At 48.3% G+C, this 14,408-nt stretch overlaps 1 protein-coding gene and 2 long non-coding RNA genes across 4 annotated transcripts in view; all 3 read right to left on the bottom strand.

The window, feature by feature from the left end:
• The window catches only part of DPY19L1 (dpy-19 like C-mannosyltransferase 1), a 595,286-nt gene that overhangs the window by 163,461 nt on the left and 417,417 nt on the right, over positions 1–14,408 (bottom strand). For both annotated transcript variants that reach the window (XM_063922533.1, XM_063922534.1), the window contains one exon: positions 13,665–13,736. In XM_063922533.1, the coding sequence (XP_063778603.1) occupies positions 13,665–13,736 (72 nt within the window). The remainder of the gene's footprint in view (positions 1–13,664; positions 13,737–14,408) is intronic.
• On the bottom strand, positions 8,364–10,512 carry LOC134927706 (uncharacterized). The gene is made up of 6 exons (XR_010177711.1): positions 10,245–10,512; positions 9,868–9,997; positions 9,491–9,620; positions 9,114–9,243; positions 8,737–8,866; positions 8,364–8,489 (listed from the first exon to the last, which is right to left on the bottom strand). It is a non-coding gene; the product is annotated as an uncharacterized LOC134927706 (long non-coding RNA).
• LOC134927707 (uncharacterized) lies at positions 10,626–12,994 on the bottom strand. Its single transcript, XR_010177712.1, has 3 exons — positions 11,635–12,994; positions 11,376–11,551; positions 10,626–11,128 (listed from the first exon to the last, which is right to left on the bottom strand). It is a non-coding gene; the product is annotated as an uncharacterized LOC134927707 (long non-coding RNA).

Genomic DNA, 14,408 nt, shown 5'->3' with positions numbered 1-14,408 from the left:
CCTAATTTAGCTGTGGTGTACCTCCTGAGTGTGCTGGGATACTTTCTGGCCAGTTTGGGGTGATTTGGAGCAAGTTTGGTCGGCCATGCGGCCGACATGTGCTGTCAACTGTTTGGCAAACATGTGTTTTCCCTCCTAATTTAGCTGTGGTGTACCTCCTGAGTGTGCTGGGATGCTTTCTGGCCAGTTTGGGGTGATTTTGGGCAAGTTTCTGTCTCACATGTGGCCGACATGGGGTGTCGGCTGTCTGCCAAACATGTGTTTTCCCTCCTACTTTAGCTGTGGTGTACCTCCTGAGTGTGCTGGGATGCTTTCTGGCCAGTTTGGGGTGATTTGGAGCAAGTTTCTGTCTCACATGCGGCCGACATGTGCTGTCAACTGTTTGGCAGACATGTGTTTTCCCTCCTAATTTAGCTGTGGTGTACCTCCTGAGTGTGCTGGGATACTTTCTGGCCAGTTTGGGGTGATTTGGAGCAAGTTTGGTCGGCCATCTGGCCGACATGTGCTGTCGACTGTTTGGCAAACATGTGTTTTCCCTCCTAATTTAGCTGTGGTGTACCTCCTGAGTGTGCTGGGATACTTTCTGGCCAGTTTGGGGTGATTTGGAGCAAGTTTGGTCGGCCATGCGGCCGACATGTGCTGTCAACTGTTTGACAAACATGTGTTTTCCCTCCTAATTTAGCTGTGGTGTACCTCCTGAGTGTGCTGGGATGCTTTCTGGCCAGTTTGGGGTGATTTGGAGCAAGTTTCTGTCTCACATGCGGCCGACATGGGGTGTCGGCTGTCTGCCAAACATGTGTTTTCCCTCCTAATTTAGCTGTGGTGTACCTCCTGAGTGTGCTGGGATGCTTTCTGGCCAGTTTGGGGTGATTTGGAGCAAGTTTGGTCGGCCATCTGGCCGACATGTGCTGTCGACTGTTTGGCAAACATGTGTTTTCCCTCCTAATTTAGCTGTGGTGTACCTCCTGAGTGTGCTGGGATACTTTCTGGCCAGTTTGGGGTGATTTGGAGCAAGTTTGGTCGGCCATGCGGCCGACATGTGCTGTCAACTGTTTGGCAAACATGTGTTTTCCCTCCTAATTTAGCTGTGGTGTACCTCCTGAGTGTGCTGGGATGCTTTCTGGCCAGTTTGGGGTGATTTGGAGCAAGTTTCTGTCTCACATGTGGCCGACATGGGGTGTCGGCTGTCTGCCAAACATGTGTTTTCCCTCCTAATTTAGCTGTGGTGTACCTCCTGAGTGTGCTGGGATGCTTTCTGGCCAGTTTGGGGTGATTTGGAGCAAGTTTGGTCGGCCATCTGGCCGACATGTGCTGTCGACTGTTTGGCAAACATGTGTTTTCCCTCCTAATTTAGCTGTGGTGTACCTCCTGAGTGTGCTGGGATGCTTTCTGGCCAGTTTGGGGTGATTTGGAGCAAGTTTGGTCGGCCATGCGGCCGATGTGATGTTGGTTGTTTGCCAAACATGTTTTTTCCATCCAGCCATTTTGTGTGTCAGCCACTTTGTGTGTGTCAGCCATTTTGTGTGTGTCAGCCATTTTGTGTGTGTCAGCCATTTTGTGTGTTTTGGTCCTGCTTGAGAACTGGGGTCCCAGCAACATGATGTGATTGCATTTAATTATGTAATGTGTTAAATTTGATATATATATATATATATATATATATATATAATTTTTTTTTAAATTATTTTAAAACAGATATGTCCAAGGACAAGCAGACCCGATCCGCCCCTTCTCCCACCCCCTCGGATCTATCCCTGCATAGCAACGAGGAGTGGGAGCCGACCTAGGAGGGGGATACGACCGACCAGGCATGTAGTGACCAGCCGCGGTCGTCAAGGGCCCATGAGAAGACTAAGAAAAAGCCTAGTGGAAAGGTACTGACAACACCTGCAGACACAAATAGCATCCAACTTTACCCACTCTAGTTTGCGCACTGCCATGCACACCTACAGGTATATGTGCGCAATGCCAGGGATACTGACACTCACAGGTACATACCGATCTTATTAAATGCATGTTATTTTTCTTTTTTTTTCAATCCCTAAAGGCAAGAAGCCAGCCAGAGGAGCAGTCGAAGGAGGAAGCCTCTGGTGAAGATGCAGGACCGAAAAAGCCGCGTGGACCCAGATACACTGAGGCGGAAAACTGTACCCTAGTGGATGGCGTCGACAGGTCCTACGACGTTCTGTATGGACCAAGGGCACAGACCACAGCAGCTAGGACAAAGCGAAGCATCTGGGATTCCATCGCGAGCCAAGTCACTGCAGTATCTGGAAACCGCCGGAGCACCAGAAACTGCATGAAGCGGTACAGTGATTGCCGCAGACAGACCAAGAAGAAGATGGGGATTCAGCGCCGACATGAGACCGCTACGGGAGGTGGACCGGCTCTCAACCTGAAGTGGCTACCCTGGGAGAATGTTATTAGAAGGCGCATGAACCCTGCCATGGTCGAAGGAGTTCGCGGAGGTGTGGACTCTAGCCGTCCTGCTGGCTTTCCCGAGGAAGAAGAACCGCCCAGAAGACGGAAGAAGGCGGGAGATAAGCAGTCCAAAAGGAGGCCTGATGGTAAGAATACATTCACATGAGCTGTACTTCCCTTTAAAATTTTTGTATGTGCTAATGTGTTTTTTTTTTTTTTTCAGACAGGCCTGCCCAGAGGCCATCACCTGTGCGCAGGACATCGCCAGCGCACGGACCATCACCTGTGCAGCAGGCATCGGCAGCAGCGCGCGGACCATCACCTGCGCCGCAAGCATCAGGAGCGCGCATATCGTCACCTGTGCGCCACAGTTCGTCTTCGCGCAGTTTGTCACCTGTGCACCAGACGACGTCAGCGCGCAGACTATCACCTGTGCGCCAGACATCAGCGGACAGAACTTCACCTGTGCGCCAGACACCGTCGGCGACCACACCACAAGATGGGCGCCAAACTACAGCTCCTGCGCGCAGGCCATCACCAGATCGTCGTCTCTCCAGGAGCTCTGGGACTGTGACTGAAGAGCCTCAAGACACAACCCTTGTGGACCCATCACCCGATCTGTTTGAGTCTACAGGGTTAACAGACGAGACTTTTCTTGGGTTTGAGGACAGCCGTGCAGACGTATCCAGCCAGACCCTTGAAAAGTCTTCCGAAACGAGGACAAGTGAAGCTCCTGGAGCAGCGGCATCACAGGATGGAGAAGGTTTGTATTTATTTTGTGTGGGGGGGAGGGGGGTCAGCAGTTGTGTATAGTTTATTAACTTTCATAAAAAAATTATTTTGCAAACAGTGGTGCCACGGACCAGCAGCGGACTAGCGTCGGGGATTGGTTCATACTTCAGGCCGGATCTCCTCCTACAGGATTCGTCAGAGGATGACGAGGTGGAAGTGCAGGAGGCTGCAGTTGCTACATCCCTGTGTGAGTAAATTGAATTGTGAGCCTTCAAACAAATGTATGATGAATGTGTATAATATTTTCTAATTTTCTTTTCAGCTGCCCAAATGCAAGTGGTGGCAGACGTCCAGGAAGGGCAGAATCCCTCAACTGTTCAGAGGGTTCACACCCTGGCATCGGAGATTACTACCCGCCAGGATACATACACAAATGTCGTGGGAGGCAGACTGGACAACATTGAGAGGACAATGGAGAAAATGTCAAACAGTCTGCTTGAAATGCAGAAGACTCTTACCGACAGCACGGCCACAATACTACAGGTCAGAATGCAAGATCATAGGGAGACTATGGACGTCCTTCACATTCTGGCCGAATCCATGGGCCGGCTCGTGGAGAACACAACATGTCTGGCACACAGCAATACCAACATGTCGGAGAGCCGTCGACAATCCTCATCCAACCAACAGCTCATCGCAACCACACTGCAGATGATCTATGACGCTGGTGATCCACCATTTCCGCCGTCACAAGCCACAAGGACGCCTCGTACCCTTCCGCAAGTACCATCCCAGTACAGACAGTCACAGATGTACCAGGGATATACAGGGATGTACCCCACCCACCAGATGCCTCCACCACCGGCCGCCACATCTACAGCCGCATGGGCACAGAGGCCCAGTCAACGTACTACCATGCCTCCTAGGACATCGACACCCCACACTCAGGAGGAACACCAGGATCTGGACAGACTTCCACCATAAGCCCGGTCGTATTGTTTTATTTACTTCATATGTTTTTCATGTATCCCTTTCTTCCCCTCCCATTAGTTTTTTTTTTTCTTACTATTGTTTTTTCTTTGTTGGGCTTCCCCACCGGTGACCGGGTACTACCAAGGAGCTTTGTGTAGGCATACATGCGCGGGCATGTATGCGGGCGCGTGTGGTAACGGATGAAAGCTCCTTGTGGCTACATGTATGATGGGCCAAAGAGCAATTCTGATACCACTCTTTTACCCAAAAAATCCTTTTTGTAATGGTGTACAATAGGCTTTCACTGTTGTGTGAATTTACTATTCACTAGTGTGTGTTTTTGGCTTATTCATAGGATTGGGTGGAAAATTGAAGTGGACGGCATAAGTTCGTGTTGTGCGTACCAAGGTGAGTAGAGCAATGTTTCAATGTATATATTCTAGAAACTTTGGACTGCCTGCCTTTGTGGAACCACACAGCCCAGCAATGGGTCATGCTGGGCTGTGTGGTTCCACAAATGTTAGCGTGTCAAAGTGCTGACCACTGACACCACTATTTCACTTTGGACCGCCTGCCTTTGTGGAACCACACAGCCCAGCAATGGGTCATGCTGGGCTGTGTGGTTCCACAAATGTTAGCGTGTCAAAGTGCTGACCACTGACACCACTATTTCACTTTGGACCGCCTGCCTTTGTGGAACCACACAGCCCAGCAATGGTTCATGCTGGGCTGTGTGGTTCCACAAATGTTAGCGTGTCAAAGTGCTGACCACTGACACCACTATTTCACTTTGGACCGCCTGCCTTTGTGGAACCACACAGCCCAGCAATGGGTCATGCTGGGCTGTGTGGTTCCACAAATGTTAGCGTGTCAAAGTGCTGACCACTGACACCACTATTTCACTTTGGACCGCCTGCCTTTGTGGAACCACACAGCCCAGCAATGGTTCATGCTGGGCTGTGTGGTTCCACAAATGTTAGCGTGTCAAAGTGCTGACCACTGACACCACTATTTCACTTTGGACCGCCTGCCTTTGTGGAACCACACAGCCCAGCAATGGGTCATGCTGGGCTGTGTGGTTCCACAAATGTTAGCGTGTCAAAGTGCTGACCACTGACACCACTATTTCACTTTGGACCGCCTGCCTTTGTGGAACCACACAGCCCAGCAATGGGTCATGCTGAGCTGTGTGGTTCCACAAATGTTAGCGTGTCAAAGTGCTGACCACTGACACCACTATTTCACTTTGGACCGCCTGCCTTTGTGGAACCACACAGCCCAGCAATGGTTCATGCTGGGCTGTGTGGTTCCACAAATGTTAGCGTGTCAAAGTGCTGACCACTGACACCACTATTTCACTTTGGACCGCCTGCCTTTGTGGAACCACACAGCCCAGCAATGGGTCATGCTGGGCTGTGTGGTTCCACAAATGTTAGCGTGTCAAAGTGCTGACCACTGACACCACTATTTCACTTTGGACCGCCTGCCTTTGTGGAACCACACAGCCCAGCAATGGGTCATGCTGGGCTGTGTGGTTCCACAAATGTTAGCGTGTCAAAGTGCTGACCACTGACACCACTATTTCACTTTGGACCGCCTGCCTTTGTGGAACCACACAGCCCAGCAATGGTTCATGCTGGGCTGTGTGGTTCCACAAATGTTAGCGTGTCAAAGTGCTGACCACTGACACCACTATTTCACTTTGGACCGCCTGCCTTTGTGGAACCACACAGCCCAGCAATGGGTCATGCTGGGCTGTGTGGTTCCACAAATGTTAGCGTGTCAAAGTGCTGACCACTGACACCACTATTTCACTTTGGACCGCCTGCCTTTGTGGAACCACACAGCCCAGCAATGGTTCATGCTGGGCTGTGTGGTTCCACAAATGTTAGCGTGTCAAAGTGCTGACCACTGACACCACTATTTCACTTTGGACCGCCTGCCTTTGTGGAACCACACAGCCCAGCAATGGTTCATGCTGGGCTGTGTGGTTCCACAAATGTTAGCGTGTCAAAGTGCTGACCACTGACACCACTATTTCACTTTGGACCGCCTGCCTTTGTGGAACCACACAGCCCAGCAATGGGTCATGCTGGGCTGTGTGGTTCCACAAATGTTAGCGTGTCAAAGTGCTGACCACTGACACCACTATTTCACTTTGGACCGCCTGCCTTTGTGGAACCACACAGCCCAGCAATGGGTCATGCTGGGCTGTGTGGTTCCACAAATGTTAGCGTGTCAAAGTGCTGACCACTGACACCACTATTTCACTTTGGACCGCCTGCCTTTGTGGAACCACACAGCCCAGCAATGGGTCATGCTGGGCTGTGTGGTTCCACAAATGTTAGCGTGTCAAAGTGCTGACCACTGACACCACTATTTCACTTTGGACCGCCTGCCTTTGTGGAACCACACAGCCCAGCAATGGTTCATGCTGGGCTGTGTGGTTCCACAAATGTTAGCGTGTCAAAGTGCTGACCACTGACACCACTATTTCACTTTGGACCGCCTGCCTTTGTGGAACCACACAGCCCAGCAATGGGTCATGCTGGGCTGTGTGGTTCCACAAATGTTAGCGTGTCAAAGTGCTGACCACTGACACCACTATTTCACTTTGGACCGCCTGCCTTTGTGGAACCACACAGCCCAGCAATGGTTCATGCTGGGCTGTGTGGTTCCACAAATGTTAGCGTGTCAAAGTGCTGACCACTGACACCACTATTTCACTTTGGACCGCCTGCCTTTGTGGAACCACACAGCCCAGCAATGGGTCATGCTGGGCTGTGTGGTTCCACAAATGTTAGCGTGTCAAAGTGCTGACCACTGACACCACTATTTCACTTTGGACCGCCTGCCTTTGTGGAACCACACAGCCCAGCAATGGGTCATGCTGGGCTGTGTGGTTCCAGAAATGTTAGCGTGTCAAAGTGCTGACCACTGACACCACTATTTCACTTTGGACCGCCTGCCTTTGTGGAACCACACAGCCCAGCAATGGTTCATGCTGGGCTGTGTGGTTCCACAAATGTTAGCGTGTCAAAGTGCTGACCACTGACACCACTATTTCACTTTGGACCGCCTGCCTTTGTGGAACCACACAGCCCAGCAATGGGTCATGCTGGGCTGTGTGGTTCCACAAATGTTAGCGTGTCAAAGTGCTGACCACTGACACCACTATTTCACTTTGGACCGCCTGCCTTTGTGGAACCACACAGCCCAGCAATGGGTCATGCTGGGCTGTGTGGTTCCACAAATGTTAGCGTGTCAAAGTGCTGACCACTGACACCACTATTTCACTTTGGACCGCCTGCCTTTGTGGAACCACACAGCCCAGCAATGGTTCATGCTGGGCTGTGTGGTTCCACAAATGTTAGCGTGTCAAAGTGCTGACCACTGACACCACTATTTCACTTTGGACCGCCTGCCTTTGTGGAACCACACAGCCCAGCAATGGATCATGCTGGGCTGTGTGGTTCCACAAATGTTAGCGTGTCAAAGTGCTGACCACTGACACCACTATTTCACTTTGGACCGCCTGCCTTTGTGGAACCACACAGCCCAGCAATGGTTCATGCTGGGCTGTGTGGTTCCACAAATGTTAGCGTGTCAAAGTGCTGACCACTGACACCACTATTTCACTTTGGACCGCCTGCCTTTGTGGAACCACACAGCCCAGCAATGGGTCATGCTGGGCTGTGTGGTTCCACAAATGTTAGCGTGTCAAAGTGCTGACCACTGACACCACTATTTCACTTTGGACCGCCTGCCTTTGTGGAACCACACAGCCCAGCAATGGGTCATGCTGGGCTGTGTGGTTCCACAAATGTTAGCGTGTCAAAGTGCTGACCACTGACACCACTATTTCACTTTGGACCGCCTGCCTTTGTGGAACCACACAGCCCAGCAATGGGTCATGCTGGGCTGTGTGGTTCCACAAATGTTAGCGTGTCAAAGTGCTGACCACTGACACCACTATTTCACTTTGGACCGCCTGCCTTTGTGGAACCACACAGCCCAGCAATGGGTCATGCTGGGCTGTGTGGTTCCACAAATTTTCTTGGAAAAGAAATGAACATGAATTTAGTGTCTTTACTTTAATATATATTTTTTTCTTTTCCCCACAGATATCTATATACACAAGAAAAGAATGTAAAGAAGAACAAACTACTTTTTTGTTTTAATTAACTTTCAAACTTTATTTAAAATAAATTAATACATTTTTAAAAATAGAAGTTTCCTGTGGTTTTTATTAAAATTTGAAATGCAGTTGGATTGTACATAAGTAGGTCGCCCATGGAACATCAGGGGAAATGTCGTGTCTCTTCTTCACATCCACGCCACTTGGGAAGGATACACCGCCAGACCTGTGGAAGAGAGCAGTATGAGCTTCCAGATATGGGTAATAGTGTCACCCTGGGACTGAAGAAAAGAGGTACAGTGGGCCCAAATGCAACCCTCCGGCACTTGCGTCACTACACATCCAAACATTTCCTGACAAGCATTGGTGTATCAGGGAATGTTTGGATGTGCAATCTTGCAAATGCCGGAGGGCTGCACTTTGGACATGCCGGGGTGATTTGGGACAAGGGAGTTTTGGTCAATACATCTCACCTGAGGGGGTTGTCTGCTACATGGCGGCGGGTCAGGTCCACATCACAAGTAGGTCGCCCATGGAACATCAGGGGAAATGTCGTGTCTCTTCTTCACATCCACGCAACTTGGGAAGGATACACCGCCAGACCTGTGGAAGAGAGCAGTATGAGCTTCCAGATATGGGTAATAGTGTCACCCTGGGACTGAAGAAAAGAGGTACAGTGGGCCCAAATGCAACCCTCCGGCACTTGCGTCACTACACATCCAAACATTTCCTGACAAGCATTGGTGTATCAGGGAATGTTTGGATGTGCAATCTTGCAAATGCCGGAGGGCTGCACTTTGGACATGCCGGGGTGATTTGGGACAAGGGAGTTTTGGTCAATACATCTCACCTGAGGGGGTTGTCTGCTACATGGCGGAGGGTCAGGTCCACATCACAAGTAGGTCGCCCATGGAACATCGGGGGAAATGTCGTGTCTCTTCTTCACATCCACGCCACTTGGGAAGGATACACCGCCAGACCTGTGGAAGAGAACAGTATGAGCTTCCAGATATGGGTAATAGTGTCACCCTGGGACTGAAGAAAAGAGGTACAGTGGGCCCAAATGCAACCCTCCGGCACTTGCGTCACTACACATCCAAACATTTCCTGACAAGCATTGGTGTATCAGGGAATGTTTGGATGTGCAATCTTGCAAATGCCGGAGGGCTGCACTTTGGACATGCCGGAGTGATTTGGGACAAGGGAGTTTTGGTCAATACATCTCACCTGAGGGGGTTGTCTGCTACATGGCGGAGGATCAGGTCCACATCACAAGTAGGTCGCCCATGGAACATCAGGGGAAATGTCGTGTCTCTTCTTCACATCCACGCCACTTGGGAAGGATACACCGCCAGACCTGTGGAAGAGAGCAGTATGAGCTTCCAGATATGGGTAATAGTGTCACCCTGGGACTGAAGAAAAGAGGTACAGTGGGCCCAAATGCAACCCTCCGGCACTTGCGTCACTACACATCCAAACATTTCCTGACAAGCATTGGTGTATCAGGGAATGTTTGGATGTGCAATCTTGCAAATGCCGGAGGGCTGCACTTTGGACATGCCGGGGTGATTTGGGACAAGGGAGTTTTGGTCAATACATCTCACCTGAGGGGGTTGTCTGCTACATGGCGGCGGGTCAGGTCCACATCACAAGTAGGTCGCCCATGGAACATCAGGGGAAATGTCGTGTCTCTTCTTCACATCCACGCAACTTGGGAAGGATACACCGCCAGACCTGTGGAAGAGAGCAGTATGAGCTTCCAGATATGGGTAATAGTGTCACCCTGGGACTGAAGAAAAGAGGTACAGTGGGCCCAAATGCAACCCTCCGGCACTTGCGTCACTACACATCCAAACATTTCCTGACAAGCATTGGTGTATCAGGGAATGTTTGGATGTGCAATCTTGCAAATGCCGGAGGGCTGCACTTTGGACATGCCGGGGTGATTTGGGACAAGGGAGTTTTGGTCAATACATCTCACCTGAGGGGGTTGTCTGCTACATGGCGGAGGGTCAGGTCCACATCACAAGTAGGTCGCCCATGGAACATCGGGGGAAATGTCGTGTCTCTTCTTCACATCCACGCCACTTGGGAAGGATACACCGCCAGACCTGTGGAAGAGAACAGTATGAGCTTCCAGATATGGGTAATAGTGTCACCCTGGGACTGAAGAAAAGAGGTACAGTGGGCCCAAATGCAACCCTCCGGCACTTGCGTCACTACACATCCAAACATTTCCTGACAAGCATTGGTGTATCAGGGAATGTTTGGATGTGCAATCTTGCAAATGCCGGAGGGCTGCACTTTGGACATGCCGGAGTGATTTGGGACAAGGGAGTTTTGGTCAATACATCTCACCTGAGGGGGTTGTCTGCTACATGGCGGAGGATCAGGTCCACATCACAAGTAGGTCGCCCATGGAACATCAGGGGAAATGTCGTGTCTCTTCTTCACATCCACGCCACTTGGGAAGGATACACCGCCAGACCTGTGGAAGAGAACAGTATGAGCTTCCAGATATGGGTAATAGTGTCACCCTGGGACTGAAGAAAAGAGGTACAGTGGGCCCAAATGCAACCCTCCGGCACTTGCGTCACTACACATCCAAACATTTCCTGACAAGCATTGGTGTATCAGGGAATGTTTGGATGTGCAATCTTGCAAATGCCGGAGGGCTGCACTTTGGACATGCCGGGGTGATTTGGGACAAGGGAGTTTTGGTCAATACATCTCACCTGAGGGGGTTGTCTGCTACATGGCGGAGGGTCAGGTCCACATCACAAGTAGGTCGCCCATGGAACATCAGGGGAAATGTTGTGTCTCTTCTTCACATCCACGCCACTTGGGAAGGATACATCGCCAGACCTGTGGAAGAGAACAGTATGAGCTTCCAGATATGGGTAATAGTGTCACCCTGGGACTGAAGAAAAGAGGTACAGTGGGCCCAAATGCAACCCTCCGGCACTTGCGTCACTACACATCCAAACATTTCCTGACAAGCATTGGTGTATCAGGGAATGTTTGGATGTGCAATCTTGCAAATGCCGGAGGGCTGCACTTTGGACATGCCGGGGTGATTTGGGACAAGGGAGTTTTGGACAATACATCTCACCTGAGGGGGTTGTCTGCTACATGGCGGAGGGTCAGGTCCACATCACAAGTAGGTCGCCCATGGTAGAGTTGGATAAAAGGGTCAAATATTTGCGGTAACCCAACAACAGGATAAAACAGGGAGGAACGAACTGTACAAACATGGCCTGGGGATGTACATCAACAGGATGTAAAACTCTGAAATACATAAATAAAGAGTTTTTTTTTAAATATTACAATGTCAGTTTACACGATAATACAAATGTTATAAGTATACTCACAGGCAACTGAAAAAATTTTTTGGATCAATGTCCGCCGGGAATCATCTCCTTCGTCCATACCCACCGGTAGAGCAGAAGACCGGTTCCCGCGTCGGAAAGCACTGCGACGAAGAGTCACCGGCAAACGGTTTGCGACACATATGTTGTGTAAAATACAACATGCATTTACCATGCCGCAAACCTTCGCCGGTGAGTACAAAAGAGCACCGCCGGAAGTGTCTAAACATCGAAACCGGCTTTTAAGTACACCGAAGGCACGATCAATTATTTGCCTCGATGCAATGTGTGTCTCTTGGTAACGTTTTTCTGCTCTACCAACAGGATTAGACAATGGGGTTAAGAGCCACGGTTTGTTTGGATAACCCGCATCGCCTATAGAAAAAAAAAAAAAATGTTAGGTACTTGTAAAAAAAAAAACAAAAAAAAAATTAATAAAATAATAATAAAAAAAAAATACATACCTAACAGCCAGCCACCAGGCATGTTTCCTGTTTCGAACTTGTCAAACAGTGATGACTGGCTTAGGATGAAGGAGTCGTGAGATGATCCAGGAAATCCCACAAAAATGTTCAAAAATCTCATGTTTACATCACAGACCGCCTGTACATTCAGGGAATGGAAATGTTTTCGGTTCCGAAAACATTCCTCCGAATTCCGTGGCGGTCTGATCTGCACGTGGGTACAGTCAATCGCGCCCAGCACATTGGGAAATTTGTATTTGTTGAAAAAGCCTAATTTGATCTCACGACATTCGCTGTCCGTCTCTGGAAATGTGATGTACTGGATCGTCAATTTGCGGAAAGCCCTAATGACCTGGGTTATACAGCGCGACAGTGTCGACTGTGAAAAACCGCATGTTTGAGACAGTGTAGGCTGGAATGTGCCTGACGCCAAAAAATGTAACGTCGCCAGCAGTTTCTGGAAACCGCTGACTGCACGATTTGTCCGTGCCCGAGGTTCCAGGTCGGCCTCCAACAGAGCGTACAGCGAATATATGTCGCGAGTCGATAAGCGATAATTTTGTATCACCTCGAACTCGCAGAGATCCTCCAGTTCACGCCTAGTGCGATACTGGCGTGGACGTGGAAATGAAACCCGCAATACTGGCTCACCCAATGCAGACATTCCCTGAACTGGATCCTGATGTTCAGCAGAACTTTCTTCCTCCATGCTTGCAGCCAGCATGAACATCACAATCTGGTCAGAGAAAGGCTCCATCATTGTAGTCAGTACAAAAATAGGAATGTATTTTAAAACGCAGGAATTTTCCTAAAAAAAACGATTCCACAAGAGAGCTGACTGATGGCTCCTTCTCCCTGTAGTCTCGAACCAGAGAGTGAGGAGATAGGAGGGGCTTTGCAGAAGTGTATCCTGGGTAAAACTGTGGAATCATGGGTAAATTTCCCTCACCACAGAGTGAAGAAAAAAAATCTTTTTAAAAATCAATTAAATAATACTTGTGAAGCAAATAAAGACAAACCAAGTAGATAATCCTTTCAAATATAAATAGATATGCTATTAGCAATCCTCAAATATTAAAAAAAATCATGTACTAAAATTTTTTTATTAGATCCCGCCAGGCAACTGAGGCGGACTGAAATTGTCGAATTTGCTGTCGAAAAGCACTGTTGTCGAATTTCCAAACTTGAATTGAATATGCTTTTGTCGAATTGCAGCATTTGTACCATTGCAGAAAAGTCGAATTTGATAAAAGTCGAATTTCCAAAAGTCGAATTTTGAATGTCCGGTTTTTGTCGAATAAGTACTGTATTGCATTGTCGATTTTTTTTTTTTTTTGCGAAAAAGTCCCGGAATTCGACAATTTCTGGAATTCGACCGCAATTGCATATACCCCATAGAATCCGTAAAGTCAAGCTTTGAACAGGAAAAAGCTAAATTTAACATGGTATCAATGCATAGAAAAATGTCTTTCAAGGCTAGTACTGATTTGCCACATTGTTGTCTAGTCAATAGTCAATAAATACAAATGTAAATTTATTTTTTACAATGCTCTTATTCCACCCACTTACCCAAACACATATAGTGAGAAATACTAAAAAAACAACAGGAAGTAAAAGCGTCTTGAAATATCTCCATGGTGTCTACAAACAGAAAGAGAAAAAAAGATTGGCCATCAGACAAATCCATACACAAAAGTGGTTGCAATCACATCCTAATATAAACAGATCTTTTTTTTTTGTTTGAATCATGTATTATTTATTGAGTTTTCAAGGTACAATACAAAACAAAACACATTCAATAAAAAGGTACAGATAAACTGAAATCCATCTGTGTGTCAATTTGTCTTATCAAAATATAGCAAGGTCACAGGAAACTCCTACAGATGTAAGCGCAGCATCTATGATGACTAATAATAGTATGCTATCAATGGAAAGGCAAGATTATTACGGTGTTACTGCATTTGCTTATTATCATATCATACATTTAGGGGGTTCGATAGAGTCCTGTCAGGTCTGCCCAATCTAAAGCTACACCAGCCATCCCACTTCTCAGAAAATTTAGAGATAGAACCACGTATTTTGAGCATATGACGTTTTCATATCAGGCCGCATCATTAACAAACGCCCTTCAATGATATATATTGGGAGAATAACCTTAAAACCAGACTCTTACTATAATCACCTTAGCTAGAGTAGAAAGACAGAGGACATATCTATAAATTGTGACTGAGTACGACTACTCAAGATCTTAACCGAATAAACATATCCTCGGATTTATAGCAGGAAGTGGTGTAGTGAGCAACACATCCCTCC

Source organism: Pseudophryne corroboree, chromosome 5 (genome assembly GCF_028390025.1).
Source record: "Pseudophryne corroboree isolate aPseCor3 chromosome 5, aPseCor3.hap2, whole genome shotgun sequence".
Lineage (NCBI taxonomy): Eukaryota > Metazoa > Chordata > Amphibia > Anura > Myobatrachidae > Pseudophryne > Pseudophryne corroboree.
The sequence above is the reverse complement of the archived record's forward strand: the minus strand, read 5'-3'. Positions and strand labels throughout refer to the sequence as shown.